Source organism: Indicator indicator, chromosome Z, assembly GCF_027791375.1.
Source record: "Indicator indicator isolate 239-I01 chromosome Z, UM_Iind_1.1, whole genome shotgun sequence".
Taxonomy (NCBI): domain Eukaryota; kingdom Metazoa; phylum Chordata; class Aves; order Piciformes; family Indicatoridae; genus Indicator; species Indicator indicator.
The window spans coordinates 39,452,973-39,478,760 of record NC_072053.1 but is presented as its reverse complement, the minus strand read 5'-3'; the positions used below and the strand labels follow the sequence as shown (position 1 = coordinate 39,478,760).

The following is a 25,788-nucleotide window of genomic DNA, read 5'->3' as shown; positions in this document are numbered from 1 at the left end:
ATTATAAAAAAAGGTTTGTTACTGACAGAAAGTTGGACAAAGCAGAACTCTCTGCATCTCACACTTTCACTAACATTGATCAAAGCACCTACCTCTGAAAGAAGCAATGATTTTCTCTTCTGCTCACACTGTGCAGGGACTAGGGAAATTAATTTGATTGGCACAGTGGCACAAAACCCAGTAATACACACTTAATACTTTTCAGATATATTAGGAAGCAAAAAACTCATCACTGTACAGCCACACAACCACCTAATTCAGTACAACTTAACTATCAGATATACATAGTTGGGAAGTAAGGTGAGAGGAAGACGCAGTGGACGCTTCATCTAAGGATGGCCCACCATGTATTTTGGCCTCCAAAATCAATTTATCAGTAATGACACCTGTGTGAATTTTCAAATAATTCTGTTAAATCCCAGCCTACTATCTTTGTTTGAACATTTCATGTTAAAAATATCCCAAAAAACGCACCTGTTGAACAAGTCTAATCTTCAAATCATTCCCTAAGAAGAGAATAGCAAGTTTAAGATTTTTTTCCTCTTGACCTCTTCAGCTAAGAAGACATTTTTCAAGGAGAAAGTGAAATTTTTTCTAGACCACATAGTACTTCAAACTTTTCTTCGCATTTCCTCAAAATGTTTTGCACTTCCCTGCTATTGAATTGGGTCTTGCATTTTACTTACAGCAGACAGGATGACTAAAATTTAACTGTATCACAACACAGTGAAATTCTGATTTTCTTAATATATATGCATATACGTAGACACACATGCACACATTTTTGAAGAAAATGCAGATTTGTGCATAATTATTTTTCAAAGTGTAATTACAGCCTGGATGACCAATGGAATTCTTTTGGCCAGGATAATGGCTACAGCAGGACAGAGCAATTCAGAAGTCTAGTCTATTACAGTCTTTCAAACAAAATGCTTTATTTCTTTCATTTTGTCTCCTCCCTTTATAAAAAGGATGATTAGTAATACCTTTAGCCTTCATTGGGAACTGTTTCTCCTCACATCACTTTCAAGGTGAACTTCTACTGTCTGCAACCCTGATTAGTCCTGAATAAATAGAATAGATGCGTAAGAAGAAGGTTTAAATAAATAAATAAATAAAAACTAATCTTCTTGACAGTGAGAAACATCCCTTGTACTTAAAGGCCTTCTCCTCCTGAAATTAAGGCTTTTCAAAGCTCCTACAACATGAAATAATACAGGAATAAATGTTTTGCAGTTGAGTAGCATACGATGTAGGAAATTAACTTAAAAAAAAAAAAACAAAACAAAACCACACCACAACTTAAAGTAGGATCCCTCCTTTCTTCCTCCTGTTTTTTTCACCTTGCACTATTCCCCACCTGCCTAGATATAAAGTCTGTTGCCCAAATTTTCTTATTTTTATATCTCTTTCAGCTAGCATCAGGCATCTATCCCCTTATACGACTGAAACACTTCAGAAGCAAATAATCTTAAAATGGAAGAAAAGAGTCAGTATTACAAATAACTCTCAAGCGGAAACACACACATACACCAAAAAAACAAATACCCCCCCACCCCAGGACAAAAAAAAGAAAGACAAACATCCACACAGGAGCATAAGTTTATGGGTCAATTCGTTGTAGCAGTTTAAAACAGCAAACCTTCCATTCCAAAATGAGAGCTACCACTGACAGACTGATACTAGTGAGTTACTTGAGATGTACACTTCGGAACACAGAAGTCCAACAGGTGCCCACCACTAGATCAGTCCCCTTTTATTAGAGGCCAGTATATTCATTAATCTTTTTGCAAACTCCGTTTTTGGTCTGAGGGTCTAGAATTACTGTGGTATATTTATGACATAACACAGCTTATGGAACACTAACTAGATAATGAGACAGATTTACTGACTGAGGCTTACAGGTATGGTAATCAGTGATTAATTCTTATGTGCCTTCAAAGCTTTCTTTGGGATTCCATATGCCCCTCTTTGGGATATGGAATGTCTTTTTGTTAAATGGTTCTAAAAGCTTTAGCACAACATGAATTCATTCTTCAGGACTGCAGGTCCTAAGTGTTTAATAAAAGCATATATAGTACATTAACACAAGCTCTTCATTTAGGTGCAACAGCATCAGCAACATAAGGACAAAATCAGAAAGAACAGATGTCTTACCAGACACTGAGCAAATTAATACTGTTCTTAATTCTTCAGCTGAAGAACAAAACGGACTTTCCATCAGTAATTTTATTTCTCAGAAATATTCTGTAAACAAAATTGCCTCTGTAACAGAGGAACAGATCTGCACACATTCTTCTCTTCCCATTCCTCCTGCCCTGTGTTTTTGGTACATGGAGCACGCATGAATGCATCGCTAATAGCAACTACCTAAGTTCTCTACAAGAAACAAGAGTCAGCATACCTGGACTACAGATGACAAGGTCACCCTAGAAAAGACATATTCATGATCATACCTGCTTTGCCAGGCTATGTGCAACAAAATTCCCCCATTCAAAGCTGACTATCTTGTCTGCACAAAACAACTTCAAAAACCCAACAGCACCCAGTACTCCAGGGTGGATGACTGATGAATATGTACATGTAAATGAAAATTCAGAGAAACTAGTTGCTCTTAAGAACCTCTCCTAAAAACCTACACATCAGAACATAGGCACGGTCAGTAGCTCTGCACATCCACAGCTTAGTGGGTTTGATGTCTTCAATACACACTAATTACTGTAGGATCACATCTAAGGACAGCATAGTTCATGAACATGTGTAGTAGCCAGTACTAATATTCTACAGATATCCAGAATGGTGGCATTCTTTAATCACGTCAGAGATAAAAGCACACAGATTTTCAGATTACCAACATCCACTAAGATGATCTCTAAGATCACCGTATCCGTTGATTTTCCAGCTAGCAGCACAAAGACACGTAAGGACTGTACGGATTAAGTGGTCTCAAGCAACTCAGACAATGCCTGTTCTATCCCAACTTATTCAACGCTACACAATTTCAGAATATAGGAAAACTAGTCCTCTAACCAAAATCAGAAGCATGTTGAACCTTAGTTTAAGTCAAAACCTAGACTGGGTCCCCCAAAAAATCTTGTAAAAACAACCACCAAACAAAACCACACAAAACCCCAAACAAGTAACTAAAACCCACATGCAAGCTCTCATTCTCCTTCTACAAGTGAGAGAAGTAGTAAGAGTAATCTTGCTGAAAAATAGAAGTAGCAACCTGCCAAAGGTTAACATTGACTATCAGTTTTCCACTCCATTAATAACAAAGATCTCACAGAGACTGCAGCATTCTCACCAAACCCAGAAGAAACATTACCTTTAGTAAAGTGCAGAGGAGAAAATCTTGGCAAACCAGCTGAAAGACAGTGTACTGGTATGGAGCAAGGAGCAATGTAATAATCAGATAAACAAAAGGTATTTAACTGAAGAGCTTCTATTTGAAGAAGGACACTAATGAACAAGAACCCTTAGGAACTCATGCCTATCAAGGTTAAGTTCTCCTGTTCACCAGCAATGATGTCCATTTTAGTAAAATCAAACATTAAGAACTGGAGGAAAAAAAACATTAAAAACTAAATCTATTCTTAACCAATCTACCATAATTTTAAATTCTGTCCTGCACAGATTCAGAACTTGGTGAAGCATTAAGGAATCCTAACTATTACTAGTGGCCATCTGGCTAACTAAACTGCCAAAAACCAAGCTGGATGAGTAACTCATACCACATTCCACCTCACATTGCTTCTCCAGGAGGCTCTATACAGCTTCAAAGATATCCATGTGAATTCTTAAAAATCATAAAACCATCCACCACATATCCTGCATGGAACAGACAGTTTTGACTATAATTTCTTAGACTGAGAAACAAAAAGGCCTCAGACTACTTCCAGCTCTGAAAATCTTCAGAGGGCGTAATTCCCCAGCTCGTATTAAGAATGAAGTAAATAGATGACCCCTATGCTGCAGTATCTGGTTCCCTAGAACAATCACAATGTACTTTATGACATCTCTATATTACTTCAATTAATAAGTTAATAAATTAAACTTCTTGGTGATTGATGTAAAACCTGAAAGGATATCATCAGCCAAACATGATGTCTCTGAAAAAAGTTACCTACACTTGAGTTACACAAAATGTATACCTGCACATAAGTATCATACTGACATTTCTCAGGTTGCAGAAACGTCCAGTCTTCCTGTGACTACTAATGACAGGCTTCTTGAACGGCAGACCTTCACTAAAAATTGCTTGAACAAGAAAAGATGGCCTTTGAACATCTGGAAGTCTTTTCCTTACTTCATGGAAGATCTAACCACAAAGAAGCTAACACAGAGATCCACCTCCCTGAAACTAAGCAAACTAAATCTAGTGCTGCACAAGCAACAAACAGGAAAGAGTACGTTTAGAGGAAAGGGCAAACTTTTTTATGACACAGCACTGTAAGACATGTCCTTATGGTACCACAGTAAGCTACTGAAGTGTTCTGCTCCTGCTTTACAAGTCACTCTTAAGCACAGGTGGTGCACTCCATTGTGGTGAAGGCTTCACTTACAGTTATCCCAGCTAGCTGAGATTGCCCAGCCTCCTCGACACAGACACAGGACTACACAGGACTGGCTACGGCAGCATTACCTCTTATGGTAACTGGTGGAGGGAGCATAAACATGCTTAACTTCTGGACACAGTTTGGATTAAAATCCTTAATTAATACTTCACGCTCTTTTACATATTTTTTAACACCCCAAAACCCTACAAAGTATAGAAGAGTATGCTCTTGTATAAACTAGTCAGATAATTACAGCTGAAGCTTAAGAGGAAATCACTGTTCACTTTTAGATAAAATTCCCAGCTACATAATTCTGAGGCAGATGTCAAACAACATGTAACTCAGTCCTGGATCTGGGAATACAGTGTGAATACCCACAAGACATCTGAGAAAAGAACAGTTTCAAGCCTTCATCTGAGTCAGGACTTGGACCTGCATGTTTTGGAGACAGCAAGATGAAACAAGCCTACCCTAAAGGACCGTTTCACAAACTGGGTCTACGGTGACAGAGGAGCTGGTCCCAAGATGGGGTTGCACAGACTTCCAGTATCTCCTTCATAAATATCACTATTAGCTTTACTGGTTCCAGACATCAAGGGGGATCGGGTGGGGAGACACAGAAAAGAAAAAAAAAAAAAAAAAAAGAGGGATGTTACTTTAACTTTTTTTTCTGAGGGGGAGGGTCAGGACAACCTGCCAAAACGTGTGATACAGTGACATATAGTTACTATTCACCACAATGACATCTCAGATCAGAGTCAAGGGTCTGGAGTAGACAAATTCTATGCACTACAGGTGACCTATCCCTTAGCTATAATGTTCTTTTCAGTGATTTTTTTTTTTCCTAAACTGAAAGGATGTAAGAGGAAGAGAGAGAGAATCAGTCTACAAATTGAGCATCAATGACAATTTGAGAAGTTGTGTAACTGTGTACACCTCTTACAGAGTTCTTCCAATGTATTCAAGTAATTTAGATGGCTTTACAGACATCAGGTGTATGTCATAGGTGTATTTTTATTCTGTTTCAGGTAACAGCAAGTGTTTTCATGTGTTGTAAGAATATACCTGTTGCAGGCAAGGCAGAGCTGAAATTATGCAACCCAAAAGAATTATGAGATAAAAGGAACAACACTACAAGGACAAACTAGAGAATGCCAAGTACTGAGCAACAAAAAGCACAGCCCAAAACTAAATGTAAACCACCCAGGAATAGAAACTGTGCAAAAGATAGATAAAAGAAAGTAGAAAATCAGCAGTAGAATATGAAACTTGAACAGGAGTGAAAATGTAAATTTAAACGATTTCTGGAGCAAACAATGACTGCGTGGCAAATCACATCATGACTTCCCTATTTATCCATATCTAAAGTGGCAAGCAACATTCGTGGCCTGCAGACACTACGTGAAAACAGAGTGGTATGAGTGCACACATAGCCACCATATGAATGTGCACATTAGACAACACAAGAAAAATCTGACACCCAGCATTCATCAAACAACCTATCACTGATACATGTAAAAAAGTCTCACTTCTCAGACTTACAGAAGTTTTCCCAAGCACTCAAATTTCCAGTACTTAACATTGATCTTGTTGGCTAAGAACAGAAAACTGGTATATGTTATCTTACACAAAGAGTAGAAACACTCTCCACCTACTGAAAGGGAACAGTTAGATTCACACAAAGGTAAATCTTTTTTCTTTAGTATGAATATACCAAAGAAAAAAACACACTTATGAAACATTTTCTACTTCTGTACTTTTAACTCATGAAAAACAACAGTATCTACAAAAAAAGAGCATCATTTCACTGCAACAGTTACAAATACTGCTTCTCAGAAATGTTTGGTCATGACTAATTTACATACATCCACAGTACTAGAAGATTAGGTAAACTTAAAGCCAGGTCTCTGAAATCACATCACAAGAGACACGAAATTTCAAGGGAAAGTATTTTCATTTCGATCATACTGGTTGACCAAGTTATTTTCAGGTATTTCCTGCAATAGTCAATGAAACAGATAAATTTCTACTTCCAAACTTACACAGTCGCAGGCACAGAATCTGAACTCAGAGTTCTAAAAGTGCATTAAGTTTTATCCGCTACTAGTAAAAGCAACAAAAAACGTTCTGTGTAAGAGATTTACAGTTACATATAAAAATAACTGAAGTTGAAACAGCTACTCTAAAGATGTATTTTGAAAATCTACGTTTAATTAATACTACATATATTTTGAATCCTTCTACCTTACCCTTGCATTCAAGTAACTACAATATTTTACTAATCTCATACCAAAACTTAGAAACACTGAACTCATTTGAAGTTTTAGTCATTTAGAAGCTTAATTTAATGCTGTAATAGATGTTATTCAAGAAAATAAAACCCAGACCAATTTTCCAAGCAAATTAAGATGTACAAAATCTGTTCATAAATAAGAAATCCCTCCATACTCAAGGTTTTCCTTCCACACATTCCAGTCTCTGGAATTTCTTTTTACTAAAGAAAGGAACAAACAGAAAAAAAGCCACAATCCACCCTCTTCATGCCTTCTCTCCACTTAATCACTTTCATGCCCTCAGTCACAAGTTCTATATCACAAACCTTTACTAGAAGTGCAGACTTGCGCAACTGTGCACAACCGCTCTTTCTGGAATAAAATTCATCCAAACCCTAGTAACAAAACTTGCTCTCGTGACAGTTCTCCTTTGGCTCCAATAAGAGGAATTCAATATTCACAGGGAGCAGTTAAAAAAAATAACCACAAAAACACAACCAAAAAAACCCCCACGCACCTTAAAAATTCCTTATATAAGGAGGATAAATTTTAAGTTTCATAAAGACAAATGAATTAATATTTGACAAGTATTTAGGCATGAAAAAATATCATTACCCCTAATGGATTCACTATATCCAACTGAAAAGTGTTATAAATATTTAAATATTTTTTTCTTGGTTGCAATATTGAACTTGCTTTCTTTGACTCCAAGCTTCTTCAAGAATTCTTGGTTTATACAAACCAAAAAAACAATATGTGATGTCCTCAAAATAGTATCAGGAGCACTTACTCATCATACTTGATATGATAAATAGCTTCTTCATCAGTGTCCATACAGTCTGAGTAAGATGTGGAAGGTGTACTGTCCAAATTACGTGCGTTTTCTCTGGAACGATCTTGACTTAAATTTCCATTAGTCCTTTTGTAAGTGTTACCACTCTTTCCTTGAGCTTTACCATTCTTTTGTCCTGTTGTTGCTCGGGTAACATTTTCTATATGAGCTTCAAACCATGCTCCAATGCTGACATCACGGGCATCCACCAATTCGTTTATCTGAAAGAAAAATTCAGTTATAAATTTATGTTTATCTTTTTTTTTTATATTACTTATATAAAAATAAGATAAATTTACTATGCTACTGTACAATTTAGTTATCAGACAACCAACTCTAGGGTTGAATTTGGACAAGCTCAACTAATATACAATCATATGAACATAACCTGTATGCAATTCTAAAAAAACAAGGCTAGATTTCCCTCCCCGCCCCCAGCTATCTTAATGACTTTCATTATCCTTTCTTTGTGTTTCACCAATTTTCTTTATGGTTAAAATAAGCATACACAGCACTAAAACACTAGCTCACAACCAAGGGTTTAAAGACTGAGCCTCCCACTTGGAATTATTAAACCTTCTATCCTTCTGGCCTACAAAATTTTAACAGTTAAAGAATTGAGGAGAGAGGAGGAAGAAAGTCTTACAAGTTTGCCACCACGGCCAGCCAAAAATCTTGTAACTGTAAGAAATGGAACTATATCTCAGAATTTCCCCCTTCTGTACTCACAATGATACTTGTATTAAGCAATCAAAACACTTTACTATTCTAAATCATGTTTCTTTTTCTCAAGTCTTCAGCAAATTAAGCAGATGTTCCTTTAATACTGAGAACACTGAAAAAAAAAAAAGATTTAAAGGACACTTCAACAGTACACTTCACCATAAAAATATTACAACATAACTACTGCACAGCCATACCATAGAAAATACCTATAATAATCTAAGATATATACACACACACTTATATGTGTAGATAGATAGGATGGTTTAAGCTACAGCCTTTGTCAAATGCCAACACAATGGCGCAGAGAGATATTTTTCCTAACTCCATAGGCCGGTTTCTATAAACTGAACAATCTTACTGTATTTTCACATATATTTTGGAAAGCCAAAAAGCATGCTCAACATTTTTTAGGATTAAGTGGTCCTTAGACATCTGAAAGTGCAACTGACAGCGGCTTGAGCTAACAAGTTTATCCCAAGAAAACAGTACTTTCTGGTTTACACTTTTCATTCACTTTCTTAAAATGACCTCCAAACTCAATCCTTTCTTTTTCGTCTCAGCCAACAAGTATTTTTTTTTCTTACAAACTACTGTATGCCAAGTACAGGTTGCTTTACCAGGACAAAAATTTCAGCCACATAATAAATGAACCAGTAGATAGCCTCATTTTCAATCTATGCATTTATTTTGGACAGTGAATTCTGACACTGGAAGGCATTCCAACACAATTTTATGTGGTGTTCGTAGTTCGAAGTTCTCTTTTACTCCCTCCTCTCAAAAAATGTTAATTGAGACACATTACTAACGATTCCCTCATCTACCCCCACTTCTTGTGAACAGTTATAAACGTGCCAGAGATACCATATTAGCTAAGTAAAAAATTGTAGGACACGGGAATCTTTTTTTAAATGAAAACCAGTTTAAACTCCCTTAATTATTCCTCTCCAGTGCATCCCCACCATAATTTGATGTGCATATTCACACAAAAGGTTTTACTTGCAAAGAGTAAAGGTAAATATTACCATAGACCACTGAAGAATATCAGACAACTATCTTATGCTAGTGGTGTCTGGTTTAAGAACTAGGTTATTGGTAGCTCTTTGTGAACAGTATAAAATACTGATTTTAATTACAGATTCCATTTGTGTGGCTTTTATTCCAAACTAGTTAATAGTCCTCAGCTAAAATGTTTTTGCTACAGGCACAGGTTTTTGCCACAGCCAGAGAGTTTTGGATGAAAGTTATGTAAACTGTCTGAGAATCAGATGGGGAAACATACATATTCTTCTGAATGACCTTTGTTATTTTTAACATTATTACTTCATGCCCAAACACACTCCTCCATTGTAGCTTACCATGTATTCCTCATTTTTGGCATCAGAGATCATCCCTGGGTACCCTATGTACCGAAGATGGTGTCCTTCACAGATGCTGAGTCCATCTTGGGATGGGATCCCAATTCTTAAACCAAATCCCCCTAACAGTTTTGTCTCATTAACAAGAAACAGGAGTTGCAACTTAATTCTGCCCACTATTAGTCCTTCAGAGCCCATGTAAACATGAGATGACAGGTACAACCGCAATAAAAGAACAATCTAAAGGACTACGATTCACATAACATATAATAACCACACAGAGGAACTCCGTTTGAATCACTATTTTAACTATCTAGCAATAATTTAATTAACCATTATTTCCAATATCAACTCCACTTAATTACAGGTTCCAAACTGGCTACCTTTCCTTTTGGGAGCTGAAATCACGAAGAGAAAGCAGGCACAGAGGCAGAAACTATGCAGAACATGAAGTAACCAACTAAAAGATATTTTGCTGAGTCTGTCTCTGGATGCAGAATCACTGAGGCACAGGACTTTTTCAGATATAAAAAAATAGAACAATTCCTTACTGTTTGATGAATAAGCAATGCAAGGTATTTAGCCATCTCTTTAGCCATCTAAGAGCTTTGTTTTTTAAACTGTTGACTACTTTTAAATTGTATCACTAGCTAAAAATATATTAAGTCTCACAATTCTGTAAGCAGAAATTCTCTTTATGTTCTTACTGTCATCTACAACTAGCAAAGAACGCAATGACTGTGGCTTCATTTTTTCTTTAAATAGTTGTCTGAAAAAATACTCAATTTACAGGTAATAAAGGGTAAAGTGTTAGGCCCCCAGTACTAGAGATCACAAAAATTCCAACAGAATAGGTTTTCTTCAGCATGTTTGGTAGTATTAACATTCTCTATTCTACTTTCTGTTTTGATCTTCAATAAAACCAGCAAAGAAACTACCCAACAACTGTTATCTTTCTCAAAAAACACATCTTAATACTCCTTTCCTTTATTCAACTGATTCTCTCAACAGTATTCTCTCTCACCGCCCTTTCTGGTAGTTCCTTTTATACTCATCAATTAACTGTAAAGCATCGGAACTGAAGAACTGCGTTTTTCCCCAATATAATAGAAGGAGATAAAAGACAAGAAAGCAAGCATACAAGCTTGGGTCTCCATATTCAAGCTACTGATTTTTTTGACTCCCCTGTTTCTTGAAGACTCAATAAAACTCATTGCAGAGAATGCTACAATAATGTAGATTAAGTAAATTGTCTTTAGTACTTAAGACATTTCAGTAGCAGTCTACATCAAACTAAGCCAGCTTCCCATCAAGGCACCAGGTCTAAATAACAGTGTTCCTCTAACTGAAATTAACTTGTATACATACAGTAGCCTCAAACTCCTTTTCCTTCATTCCTTAATTCATGGCATTTTCCATCAGAAGAATTAGTGTTACTGAGATTTCTTATCTAAGAGAAATAGTCAAATAGGTGGTAAAATGCTACCATTCCCTGTACATACACATCCAAGTAAATATCAAATGGGTTAGCTATCTGGAAAAGGGGTAGTTACCCCTTTTCTACTCAAATTAAACTTCTGATACACTGACATAATCCCACATAACAGTACTGAAAAAATTCCATGAGGTACAAAACTAACCATGACTATGATATACATGATTCCTAAAAATCCTGTAATAAAAGAGCAATCATTGTATCACAATTTAAAGATAAATTTTGTACTTCATAATTTATCTACTTAAAAATCTGCACTGAAACATAAGTATTAAAACAAGTATTCAGCAAGCCTGAGAAAACTAAGTGGGGGGAAAACTTTTGGGGGGGTTTATTATTAGGTTCTTCTATTCACAAAAGGGATTTCTGTTTCACAATTCCTCTAAACATTTTGGAGAAAACAAAACATCAGAGTTTATGAGCTCCTGAAATCTGCAATAGCAGTGAGCCTGATAGAGAAACACTTTCATGACTTTGCAAGAGTTATCTTAAGTCAATTTGTCTTATGGCAAACTGAGGAATTATGTCAAACCATGAAGGAAAGCAATGAGGATACACACTTCTATGGAATAAACCAACAGATTTTACCAATAAAATTAAACCCACAAGTGTGAGGCAAATTTCCAGCTTTAAAAGATTGTACATACCTTGTACAATCCAATGCCAGGATCAATGAGAAATGAGCGAGATGATGTAGATGGCTGACTGGGTGATCCATTATTTGTTTTTTTGACTTTGTTCTTGCAGTTGGAAACAGCACAGTGATTATCTTCTCCATCCTGATCTGTCACAGAAGCAGTGGTAGGAGCTTCAGATTCAGAACGTATCAAAAGCTGAACTATGTCATTTAGTCCAACGTTGTAGTCAAATAAAGTGTGCCCATCTTCTAGCTGTCAAAAGAAAGGTATACTTGTAAAACTCTGCCTTGAGATACCTGTGTAGTTTCTGTACCTTCCTTTTACAGATAGCATTTGTACAGAGCAGGAAAGGCAAGACATTTATTTCAAATAACTAAAAGCCTTATGTTGAGTATATGAAAAACAAACTCTCATCACATTACCTGCCATGATTTCACCCAATGAAAATCACTAAAACTCTTCATATTAGAAACAGACAGTTTTTGCAGACTTTGGACATTAATATGCATTAAGATCCAAGACAATGCAGCAATTTTTTATTAAAAAAATAGTAGTGTATATATATTGCTACTTACATGCAGTACACAATAAATATAAATGAGAATTTTTAAATTAACAATCATTGTGTTGTATAGATTTCAGCTACTTAACTCACAACTGACACACTCATTCTTTTCCAGAAAGCAAGGCAGGGCCTGATATATGCTTAATACTTTGGAAAATATTTCCTAAATAAAGTAAATGGAATTACACAGAGGTAGTTTAAGAACTGTCAGATCTGAAATTACCGTGCAAGAGCAACTACACTTAGCAGGAAACAACTACAAAGTACATACTATGTCCTCAAGTTTATGAAAGGAAATGTCCTAAATTAAGAGCATTCAAAAATATTTTTATTCCCCATTTAGCCAAGGCTGCCCAATCCCTAGCCTAAATTCAAAACAACATTATTCACTGAAACTAGGTTTTTCGACTGGTCAGCTTAAAAACAGTTGTAAAAAAAATGAAGAAACATACATAGTTTCACCCATATAACTTTGCACATCAGGCCTCACTATGTTCCAGATCCAAAGAGATCCTGCAGAATATCAGAATAGATGCTTTTAAATCATATATAGCAGACCATTACTACACAGTTTTAAGATACCTATTATCTTTATTTTACCTGATTATCTTACCTGCTTACAATTAGGATAAAAAACTCAGACCAAAAACCACCAAGTATAACAGAAGAGCAAAAAAAGTGACTATTGACAACACTGCCTTGCTCAGTTGAACACTGTTAATGCATCTTTGAAGCAGAGATTTTATTTACCTAAAAGTATAATGTATTGCTTTAGAACATCAAAACTAGAATTTGCCTAGTTTTATCCTACTTCACTTCGAAGTGGAAAGAAAGAAGAAAAAAAGCCAAACCACAACAACAACAAAACAAAAATAAAACAAAACCAACACCATGCACAACTAAAAAATCTCCCTTCTGTTTCCACACTACTTTTGCAACAAAAAATTATCTGACCTTTGTCCAGAATAAAGATCACTGTTACAGGAATCTTTTCCACCATTTGTGTTCTCATGAGCTTATAGGTTGGTACGAATTAAAAAAAAAAAAAAAAAAAGGCAGAAAGAAGTAGGGGAAAAAAGTGGCAAGGAATTCTCCATCTTCTCACCAATACAGTTTTGTATAACATTCAAGCATGACAGAAGTGGAATGCATGCTTCTTCCTTCATCCCCTCTGTTTTTTCAAAGTAAATCTACAGTGCATGGACATAAGCTGACACTCAAGAAACTGATCAGTTCTTCCACTCACTTAGGATCTTTGTTAAAAAACTACTCACCCTACTGCTGCTACTTTACCTACAGCTGGGATGTGTAGAACAAGAGTACTCAGTAGTGTGTTTCAATGTAACTGTAACTGATCTACTTGCCTGTTCTCAACAGCTATGGGAATGACCCTTGTTCAACTGACTGTTTTCAAACCCCTTCAACAAAACTTAGAGATCATCTACTCCAACCTCCCTGCCATGGGCCAGGAGTCCTCTCAACTAGACTCAGAGACTCAAGGCCTCGTTCAACCTGACCTTGAACACCCCTTGGCAGAAGGCATCCACAAGCTCCCTGGGCAACCTATTCCAGAGTCTCACCACCCTCGGACTGAAGAGCTTCTTCCTAAGATCTAGTGTAAACATACTCTACTGCAGCTTAAAACCATTCCTTTTTGTCCTACTGCTAGACACTGTTATGGAAAGTCCCTCTCCAACATTCCTGCAGGATCTCTTCAGGTATTGGAAGGCAGCTCTAATGTCCCCCAGCGTACCCCCAGGGTCTTCTCCTCTCTAGGATGGACAACCGCAGCTCCCTCACACCACAAGAAGTTTGTATTTTCGCTGTTAAGATTATTAAAGAAATTTAGAGTGCAAATAAACCAAATACAAATAATAACCCCACATAATACATTGGAAAGGGAGAAGGGTAGAAGATCCTTGTTTCTGGAGCTGCTACTGTTTCTGAGCACTACTCCAGGCCCACTTTGAAGATTCAATTGCCCACCATGTGATTTCTTCTGTTGCAAAATAGTTCAAAAAATAAATAAATCAGTAGGACATCTGTAACACACAAGCATGAGAGCAAATAAATAGTCATTGTACCCTTTTCCTCCAGACATGCCATGTGCAGGCTAGTAGAAAAATGTTTTGAGGTTCTGCAGTTTAAAACCAGTTCAGTGAAGATCTAAATATGAACAGCTTGAATTATCTACAATAATGAGGTAACCAGCAGGAACTGAAAAGAGTTATATCTTCAGAACTGAATCCTTCCTATTACAATAATGAAAAAAAACCCAAACAAACAAACAAATAAACCAAACCACCAAAAAACCCCACCCACAAACCAGCCCCAAAACACACACACCCCCCTTTAAAAAAGTAGCCTGTCCAGGAATAGTTATATTGCACATATTTAGAAAGCAAAACATACCTAGGCTAGGCCTTGAGCAAGAAGCAGCCTTCTCTACTGACGTATACTCCCACCATGATGCACAGACTGCCTACTCCTGCACAGGAATCAAAAAGGTCAGCTTTGATAAACGTGAACTAAATGGTCAGCAGAGTAACTCGTGCCCACAAAGTTGTCTACTTTACAGCATTCTACTCTGTGCCCAAGTGGTTGTGGTGTTTTGTGCCTGCAAAAAATTAAGATTATTTTATGACTGCACTATTCTATGATTAATGATGTCATGATCAAACCTGAAAGCATAGTAACAGAGGCAAGGTAAGCACACTTCAAATGAGGCAGAATGTAGTGTTTGCACTGTGGTAGGGAAAGAACACCTGTTTACAGTAGAAGCAAAAAATGTTCCCAAATTACTAGCAACTGTATAAATTTAGACCAAGGCCGTGTTGCAAAGTAGAGAAGCAAATATTCAACTAGTAAAAATAAGTTCACATAGTATTTGCAAGAAGTAATGTATATAACTATAAATACACCTACACCCAGCATTATTGCATCACTGACAATTGAAATGCTCTAAATAAAAAGTTGGAAAACAGTCAGTGTTTAAAGAACTTCATCCCACAACAGAGAAGAAGGAGAAGAACGATACGAAGTTAATTCTTGAATTACTGACACTATGGTGATGGTAATACAATGAGATCAGGGTCACTGAGGCTACAGGCTCACAGGCTGCTAAAATAAGAACACAGTAGCACAGCACACCAGCACACCACTTTACACTCTACCTGTTCCTCTAGATAAATTTCTCCCCTTCTGTTCCAAACTGATTCAGGACTGCAAGATAACTTTTCAAATTCTAGTATTAATGTAGTATAAAATGCAGGAAATTCAGGACCTATCACTACATCTGGATACTAAGAAACAGTAGGATAGGAAGCATGATACCCTCCTTTCTACTGGACAACTAGCATTTAAAATCTTCCTGAAATAGTGTATCTTACACAAAAAAGCAACCCAGTCAAGATCCCCAAACCATGTAAAAACAACTCCACACACACACATACACTCCCCCTCCCCCTATTATTTCCCAGCAAATACTGCCTTACTATACCATCAAAATTCATGATAGTATTATTGAATTGAGTCCCAAATAACCTCATGGACAGGTTGAATACTCAACTCAGAAAAGTTAAAAAAAGAAGTTTCATCAAAATCAGACTGACAATTTGTGTAGAAGTGTTGACCACTTCCCCAGTCACCTTTACGGTACGCTCGCTTCTAAAAAAGTTACGTAAGTATATAAATTATTTCATCTCACTCTGCTGCATAAAGATACTAAGATACCCCAAATACACATTGGCCTGCACAGTCTATTAACAAGAAAAGAAAGTAATATTACATGTTAATTATAAGCATTTAATGACACTTGTCACTCACGAATTTATACATGCAAACCAGAAACAAACGTCATCAGGCAAGTACCAAATAAGCAAGCTGTATATCCTTCAAACTGGTTATGATTCCTTAATGATGACTAGAGCATATACTAAAGCAAAAATAACTAAACAGACAATTTCATGTACGACATTTTCCAGCACTACTGATCCTACTGTCATTAAAAACAGATGCATTTGTTTCCTTTCATTTTTCTTCTTCTCAACGTCTGGCATGCTTCAAAAGCCTGTAAGGATTCATTAACACATTCTGAATTAAATGACACTAAAGAACAGCTAGATTTAGTGTATCTGACACTCTTTCACTATACTATATAACCAAAAGTAGAGAAACAGGAGATATCCCTCAAAGGTATTTACACAGATCACATTTATAGGCACTATCAATTTCAAAATACTTCTTGCAAAATGGTGGCATGGTTTAGCTGATGTTGTGGTGTTAGGTTATAGGCTGGACTTAAAATCGCAGAGGTCTTTTCCAGCCTCAATAATTCTGTGATTCTGTGAAATTTGTTAGAAATACTTAGATGTGCTTAAACTACTGTGGAGCTGTAGCTGTTGAAATGCAATACTGGAACTGAAACCTACCTGTCACTGTTAGAACTGCCTTTTAACGGCAAGCCACGAATTACTTTAGAAGCACATAGATGCTGCACTTACAAACGATCATGCAGAGTGCACTACACCACCACATTACTTGGAAAAAAAAATGCCTGTCAAGAAATTATTATCACATTAACTTCTCTACAAGACCCATCAGAAGGACAGCTCATTATGGATTATACAGTTTACACAGAAATCTCCCAAAAAAGCACTGATTATTTTTTATTCTTAAAGTGTGATCCAAGAGGGTATGTTCCTGGGTCTCCTTAATTCAGCCATTCCACTTCACAATCAGTATCTTTAATAGCTTACAAAAGTATGCCTTTGACTATCTTCTGAGGTTTTCTTTTCCAAGAACTAAAGGAGAGCCTACATCTAGCAACAAACATGACAGAAACTAAAATGAATGTAGAACTGTTTAGGTAACAAAGTATGGTGAAAAATTACATCAGTCTTTCATTCTGAAGAGGCATTACATGCACTCTATGAAGTTCTTTAATGAGAAATGTGTAAACAGAAAGCTTCAATCTTAAATTCACTAATAAACCTTGGTTAGGAGTTGTTTACACTGGTACACTAGTTTGTAGAGATGAAGTAACCATCTCAAGACTGATGTACAAATCTTTTCTGCCTGCAAGAAGACTGCTGGAACTGTGAATTTCACTTAGTATTTTTATAGCAGTATTCAAATAAATCTCCAACTGGCATGTACTAGTGAAAAACCTAACATAAAATTCAAAATCAGATTCAAGTATGCAGTAGCAGATTTTGGGCCAATGGGACCAACTCAGGCCAAGAAAATTTCAATCACCTTTACTACACAATACTTGACACTTAGCTCCTGGACTTCTGCGATTCATTATGCAGTTTGCTCACACATCCAAAGCTGAAAGAGAACCTGAGGGATAACTGCTTAGCTTACCATAGGACAGGAATACAGATTGATTTAGGACACCAAAGGATAAAGGTTTAGCTGTTGAAAACCAAGAGAATGAAGATCAACGAAGCTGGCCTGTCAAATGGCTTAAGAAGGAAGTCTTACGAAGCCAGACAGTCCTGTTTCAGCTAAAACTAATGAAGCAAGGGTAAAGCAACAAAACAGAGCTTCAGAACAGATTTTGAAGACTACAGTGCCCAAGTAAAGACCTTTGCCTAATTAACTGCAAATGTAATATTAAAGTTGACATCACTCAGCATAATGATCCAGCGTACATGCTAGACATATATGACTGTTACTCAACTCTCCACTCGTATCATGCTAAATGTCACCTAGAAGGCAGAAACAGAGAGGGATAGGGTATAAACAACAAACAAACAAAAACACAAGGGGAACACCTTGCCAGACTGTGAATTTAGCAGAGATAAGGACAGTCAACAGTCTGTGCTCCTTTTCCTCCAACCAAGACAGGGATGCCTTCTTGATAAGAACTGGCAACCCAAAAGCAACACCTGTCAGTCTCATACAAAAACTAGCTATAATAAATATTTACTCTCTAGTGGGAGGTAACTTTAGTCTTGCTTGGAGACAAATACCAAAAGAAATCCTAGGTCACCCTTATCAGTGCCTTTCATGCCTCACTCTGTAACAAGTTCCTCAGTGAAAGCAAAGCCCAAATAAACAGATTGAGATTTAACAAACATGTTTCTTGCTTGCCACTAGAAGCACTTTAATTTACACAGCTTCGTTGAAAGTCCTAGCACTGACAATCTGTTCTCCAATATTCACATTAATTTCTTATTTCTTAGTGTTTTGGACCTCATAACTTTTTGGTAAAAATAAACAGATGCAAACAGTAGATGATTCCCTCATTTCAGGGAGAACTTCAGCAGTGTAAGATAAAATCACTGCTCTGTCTTATTCACTGTCTCTCAATACTCTGAGTGACAAAGTCATAATGGAACACAGAAGTAAGTGAAACATCTGGACAAGGAAGTTCTCAGACTCTAGATCCACATCCTTCTAGAACAGGCAGATCGCAACATTTTAAAGAATAATAACCAAACAAGTCAATTTTGTTCTGCCATGAGATTCATGTTTCAAAGTAGCCTACAAGAAAGTCTGAAGACACATTATGCCACCAAAAAATCCCACAAACAAGGTAACATGAATTAGTCTTTATATCAGAGACTGTGCTCCTCTTTAAATGTTTATACATGTTATACAACAGTTAATGGTCTGCCCTGGACTTGAAGAAAAAAAGGTACTCATAATACTGCATGGTATCACGTCTTACTTCCAACAAATCATAATCCAAATAGGATCAGTTTCACAGAGACTCCCACATTATGCTGCAGAAAGCATACAGCAAGAGCTGTTTGTAGAGAAGAATATGGAAGCTTCCAATATCTGATAAAGACACTTCAATGAGAGTGATAACCAATGAGTTTGATCAAAGCATAGTGTGAATATGGTGTGCTGCTTCAACTCTGCCCATAAAGAGAAGTGTGCCACTCTATATCAAGCCACACAACCTAGCAAGAAATTACAGAATCTTGTCGCTGACACTGCCTAGCATTACATATAAATTTCAGTACAAACATCACAATAAATGTACCTTAGTCATCTTTATACTCAATCAACAATACTAGCTTTCTTAGCTTTCTCTGACAAGCTTTTCCTGAAGCCCTGTAACTAAAGTTAAGTAGTACAGGACCCTACATTTTAAGCTACATTCTCAAACAAAACAGTGGTTTTAACCTAATTACTACAAAATTTATCTGCAGTGCACAGGCATCACCAACACATCTTACTTTTTTGATCTGGACTGACTATAATCCAGTAGAATCCAGTAGTCACAGATGAAACAGACAGATGAAAGTCAAGAGCTGTTAGAAAGACTTCTACACTTAACTAGAATATCAAGCTGAAGACAGCCATTCTCAATCTCAACCAATGACTCCTACAGGATTCAAGTCTGCACATTCTCCAGGTTAAACTTGTTACTAAGACACTCAGGTTTTATCACTGCATGAGATGCAGATAATGACTGTTAATTTAGATACAACATTTTCTTCTTAGGTATGGGCTAAATCCCATTAAAGGAACATAGCCTCATTAATTTCTAGCTAGAAGATTAAGTTAAAGCAGCAAGGTTTCTCTTCTTTTGTTCTCAGCAGTTTTATAATTAAGTAAATAAATGTATCTGGCTGATACTTAGGATGATCTGACAGTTTTTTAAGTTATTAAAACCAGTCAGAATATAAAGCTGCACTGACATCCCTAGAAGCACAGAAAGATTAATTCATCTCTGTGCTGATTAGATGAGAGTGGTCAAGTACCTCCTGTATGATGGTACAGACTTCTATAGCACAGGCAACTGAAATTCAGCAACAGTAATGCCAGGGAGAGGCAATGACTTGTCTGCAGATTCTAAGGACACCTGTAATGGATGAACCAGTTATTATCTCAACCTTCCATAACCAAGTCTAAAAAAAAAATATGCAAATAAATACAATAGCCAAGTATCAATGCAATTACCTTAGCATAATTTAACAGTTAAACTATTATGAAAAGTTAACAAGTTTCAAAGAGAATCATCTCATAACATCCATCAACATAAATTGTATAGACATTTGATCACATTCCATCACTGGAAATCCTTATCACCTAACTGTCAATGTAGACAATGTATCAAGTGTTCCACATCTAAGAATTTGTGAGGTCGTTTCCCCATAAAAACAAATATTCCATCTCCAAGAGCTTCCAGAAACATTTTAAAAGCACAAGTACTAAACTCTACTACCTAGATTACATGAATTACATATATATGCCACAAACTTACAGTCTTAAAGCTGGCTGCAATTTTCAGATATGCTTCAGCTTTCCCTTCTGTTTGTTTAGGCACTTTGAATAACCGTAACAAGGAATGGTAAATTGCACCTAGTAGCTTTACAGTAAAAAATTAACAAGAATCTGATTTCAATAAGCAACTTCTGCTATCATAAGAAAAACTTGCCAATAGGGCTATCAAACCTAGTGCCAGACAAATTCAAAGTATATTCCGTAAATGTTTCTGGAATTTTGGAATGCAGTGGGATTATATCTGCCCTGACAAGTCCAGATAACTGTCTCTCTCAAGCTACTTGCCACCAACTTCAACGAATTAAGAAGTCGTAGAAAGGAAGTAATTGCTCAAATACTTCTCCAAAATGTAACTGCTCCAGTTGAAGATTTCTCACACACAGATTCTGCCTGAAGCAGATGGGGTTTGGACAGCTTCAGGGGAAAATGCCTACTATTTTCCAAACAAAATAAAGCTGGGAAGAGATTGTGTTAAGAAACTCAATTGTTTTACAAATAGGTTTAACAATGTCATTCTTCAGGGAAAAACTCCACAAATAATGCTTTTCCATCCTTCTGGAAAATCACTCAAGCTGCAAGTATTTATGAAGCCCTTAAACATACAGTTCACAAAATTGAAGCTCAGAAGCTTAAACTCACATGAAATTCTATCCATTGCTCACATAAGCCTTGGTCAGCAGAAGTTAAAGAGGTCATGATAAGAAAGGCTGTAGGTGAAAAATAAACATGTCCTATTGTGACCTTTTGAACTGTATGTTTCACTGAGGCTGCTGTACTGAAAGGATGCTCTCATACAAAACTAGAAGCTTCCCTAATCCTGTATTTACAGAAACAAAACCCTAGATCCTTGGGCATTACAGCACGGGCCTGCCAAACTACAGTTAAGAGTCAATTTGCACAGCTAAGTAACATGATACATACTACCATATTTCTTGTGTACAACATTCACAATAACTTTCACATCAAGTAAATGGCTTTAATACTCTCACTTCCACCTGAAGTCTCCCATGAAACAGGTTTGGAGTATCTTCCTCACCAACAAGATTAACAACTTCAAAAGCAACTTCCTTTTACATATCTTGGGAAGAAATGTTTGGGCTTCAATGCCCACAGAACTGAATGTGTGCACATTTAGTTCTATGTGAAACATAAGTTGGTACTAATCCCCTTATAATCTTCCAGACAACCTTAATTTCTCTGGCAAGTTTATATAAACTTCAACATACTTTTACTGCACAATTTTTCCAGCACTGTAACTGAATCCTAGAAATTTCAAAATTACTGTATCTTCATCCTATAGAAAAATCTATAGGTCAGGTCAAGATGACCTAATGGTAGGCCAATATGAAAAGAATTTGTCTACTGCAGTCTCTTATTCACTTGAATGAGTAAAACTGGTAACTTCTCATCAATAAATGTTATATAGGTTTTCCAATTAGGACAGAGTAAGCTGCCAGAAAGCAAACTGTCTTTTCTGAAGATGAGAGGAACTCCACACATGCATTTAATTTACCAGTTTATTCAGAGTTAGCATGTAACACACACAAAGCATTATATGGGAATAATATATGGTGGAGTCAGGTTAAAATATGATTTATAGCAGTATAAGCAAGTTTGTGTCCCTCCAAGAAGTTCTTTTCAGCCAATGATCCAACTTACTCAGCAAAGGCAGGTTTCTATATCCTGTAGACTTCCCTGGCCAACTGCAAACTAGGTTATTGCACCACTGTGAACTATTCCCTTTCCACAGGAATTTCTACCTCAGTCTACAGAATGACTTGGCTTCTCCAGCTGACAGGCTAATTTACTTAGCTCTGCAGAAATGTGGACCTGCAGGGATTCCAGAACGTCCTCAGAGACCAGATCAAGCTATAGGAGCCATACCATCTCGCTCACTCTTGAGTGCCACATGTGAATTGTAGGTCCTCCTGGCAGTTAAGAGCTAAAAAAACAAAACCCCATTTGTTCAACCTTTTCCCTGGTTTTACAAGGGAAGGAAGGAAAAAAAAAAAAAAAAAAAAAAAAAAAAAAGGAAAGGTAACCCAAAGGGCTACATTAACCTCAATATCAGTTTTTTAGCAGCAGCTCTAGGATATTTTAACCCTTAAGAGGAATGTGAAGTACTGCCCACTTAAAAGGTCCTGCATTTGTGTCTGAAGATCAGACAACAGCAAATTACAGTATACCATGTAAATTACATGACCTGGACACGGATATTGCTAAAGAACTGCTCTAGTTCAAAATATTAGTTGAACCTGTTCTCTATGGCAAACTAAGAACACAAGTTGCTGAAATTCAGCTCATAAATGGCCACTCTCTTAGGCTGCTGTATCCTTGTAGCCTCATACCTCCCTATTTTAGAAGTAACGTGGTTACTTAGCCAGTCTGTATGTACCCACCACTTTCAAGGTCGAAGTATTTATTGACGTTCCCAGAGACACTACACTACAGTAAGCAGTATTCAGTAGCAACATCACAGTTCTACCAGCAGACTCTACAAGTTTAACCATGCTGAGTGCTAACCAGACAGGTAAAGTTTGGACTAGATAATGGCTTTTCAATGTTTTCACCTCAATTAACTGCTATCAATTAATCTCAAATTAACCTGAAAGAGATGAACTTCAGTCTCCTTTGCTCTGCATCTCTTTACATCCAGTTGTTCTTTTTCTACTTACTAGCATCATAGGATCAGAAAAGCAATCCACTACCATGAAGAAAATTTAGAATTATTTATTCATTCTCAAGAAAATGGAGATAAATAGTGAGTGAAGCTATATAAAAACGAACTCCTTAAGTCTTCACTAAACATGACCCCCACTGTGTCCAAAACTGGAAACACCACATACTCAACTCAAAAATGCTGCTCAAGTAGGCAACTTCAGCTACACTATTTCTCTATTTCTGCTTACATAAGACATCTGTTAACTGAAATGCTCAAGTTAATCAGCCTGGCTACTGACAGACTATTCAGAAATGAACAACCCGTCACAAGTTCATCTTTCCTACTTCTTGGGTAAACTTTATTTCCCAAATCAAGCTCAACACTAAAGGAAGAGCTGTGCTGGCACACAAAGCTAAGCGAGTTACACAACCTCGAGAGTGATATTCCCCAATTTGGTCACTTCAGAGAAGCACAGAATGAGATTGTAACTATCTCGATATGCATATTTTCACATGTGTTCCTCTGTGGAACACAAAACCCAACATGCCATTTCCTTCACAATCTAAGCTTAGCATCCAGCCATTTAAATTGCTTCTTAATTTTCTTGGAATTCTTATTTCTTACTTTTCCCATCTTTTTTGAGCAAGAAATCTCACTGATTTGCATGACTCAGTTTAGATGAGCACTGCAACACTCATCCGCTGCAAGAAGGTGCATCTTAAGAATCAGGCTCCTTAAACTATGCCACACAGCCTTTTTTGTCAGGTAACAGCATTCAGTTTATATAATGCAATTTGAAAGGTTACGCCCTTTATCAACGAAGATACAGCATGAGACAATCTGTTCGCATTAAAATCTATCTGGAACGGGAAGGGAAGTGTCAGCTCATAAGCGGCTTGCAGCCAAGTCACTCCGGCAATCCTGGACCCCGGTCTGGCCGTAGCGCCTCTTCGGACTGCCAGCAGCCGCCTGATCCCTCCCGCTACACACCGGTCCCCGCAGCGGTGAGGCCCAGGGTGCCCCCGTGCAAACGAATCCCACGCTGCTGCCCCGCCTACGCGGGAGCCCCGCCGGGCCACGCGCCGCCACCGACCCCCGGCTCCAGCCGTCACGTGGCGACCCAGGACCCTCCCGCAGGCGGTGGGAGGAGTTGGCGGCCGGCGGGCCCCGAAAACCGTTACTTTTGCGGGGGAGCGGCGCACCACACTGGCCCTGCAGCGGGTACCGACGGGACACTGCACTACGCACCGCCTCTCCGCCCCCTGTCCCCCCGCCACGTGCGAGCCCCGGGGGTGGCGTTGCGTCGTGGCAACCGCCCGCCGTACTCCCGCGCCACACGCTTCCCTCCTGCCCGGCCTACTTAGCAGCAGCGCTGGCAAAGGACGATCTGGTCGCTCCTCTCCCAGGGTCTGTGACGAGAGGCCAGCAGAGGAGCTTGCTCCCCCTCGCACCCCTCCGGCCGCCCTGTCACTCTTAAAGGCAGGGGTTGGGGGAGGAGCCTCCCGCGGTTCAGGTGGCAAAACAAACATACAAAGGGGCCTCTCCATCATTCGCTCGCCCTAGGGAGAAAACGCGGGCAGGAGGGCACGGAAGAAAACTCGCCCTGAGACCTAGATCCTCTTGTTAGGCCAGACGCTTTGCCTCCGTCCTGCCCGTTATCTTCTAGGCCCGACGGGACGCGAGTAAACAAAAGCCGGAGCCAGAGGACGATACACATGGGCGGGGATGGGGACCCCGCGCCGGGCCACACAAAGAGCCGAACCCAACATGGGACGCGGGAGAAGGGGAAAACTCCTATCTGTCTCCATCCATGCCATCCAGGTAGGGACGTTTCCGCCTCACCTGTTTGCCCCGGTAAAAAAGGCGCTGGCGGCCGGGGCTCACGCGGAACGTCTCCTGGATCTTCTCCCGTAGGCACTCGATCTTGGTAAGGCGGCTCAGGTCGTCGATGGTCTGGGTCTCAGTGCCGTCTATGGTGCGGACTTGGATCCACATGGTGCGTGCCCTCCCACTCGCTCAGCCAGCTGCAGGGAAGGCAGGGAGGTCGAGGGCAGGAGGTGGAAACGGAGTCCGCTCCCCGGGCGCGAGTCTGCTGTGTGCGAGGGGTAAAGGGAGGGGACCAAGCGCTTCACCAGCTCTTTGTTCGGCTCGGTGGGGCTGGACTTTCAAATCCCGCGGAACAGATGCGAGCCTCCCCACCCGCCGGCCCGCCGACCTCGCTCAGAGGGGCGCAGAGAGGAAAGGAGACCTGAGCCGATCCCCTGTAGATTCCGGATCGCCCGCGCCGCGAGCCCCGCGAGGCAGCACAAGGTGAGGAAGATTCTGGCTGGAACAGCCGCAGCCAGGTCTAACGGGCGCCTTGGGGAGCCATCTCCCAAACCCGGGGAGTGTTTACCAGGCGCTGCCACTCTCACATGGAGGTCACGGCGCCAACGC

General features: G+C 38.6%; 1 protein-coding gene across 1 annotated transcript in view; it reads right to left on the bottom strand.

The window, feature by feature from the left end:
- Positions 1–25,347, bottom strand: part of UHRF2 (ubiquitin like with PHD and ring finger domains 2) — an 83,450-nt gene extending 58,103 nt beyond the window's left edge. Inside the window, exons 1-3 of the mRNA XM_054397316.1 lie at positions 25,195–25,347; positions 11,888–12,130; positions 7,623–7,885 (exon numbers count right to left, since the gene is read on the bottom strand). Of these exons, the coding sequence (XP_054253291.1) occupies positions 7,623–7,885; positions 11,888–12,130; positions 25,195–25,347 (659 nt within the window). The remainder of the gene's footprint in view (positions 1–7,622; positions 7,886–11,887; positions 12,131–25,194) is intronic.
- Positions 25,348–25,788: the final 441 nt, after the last annotated feature.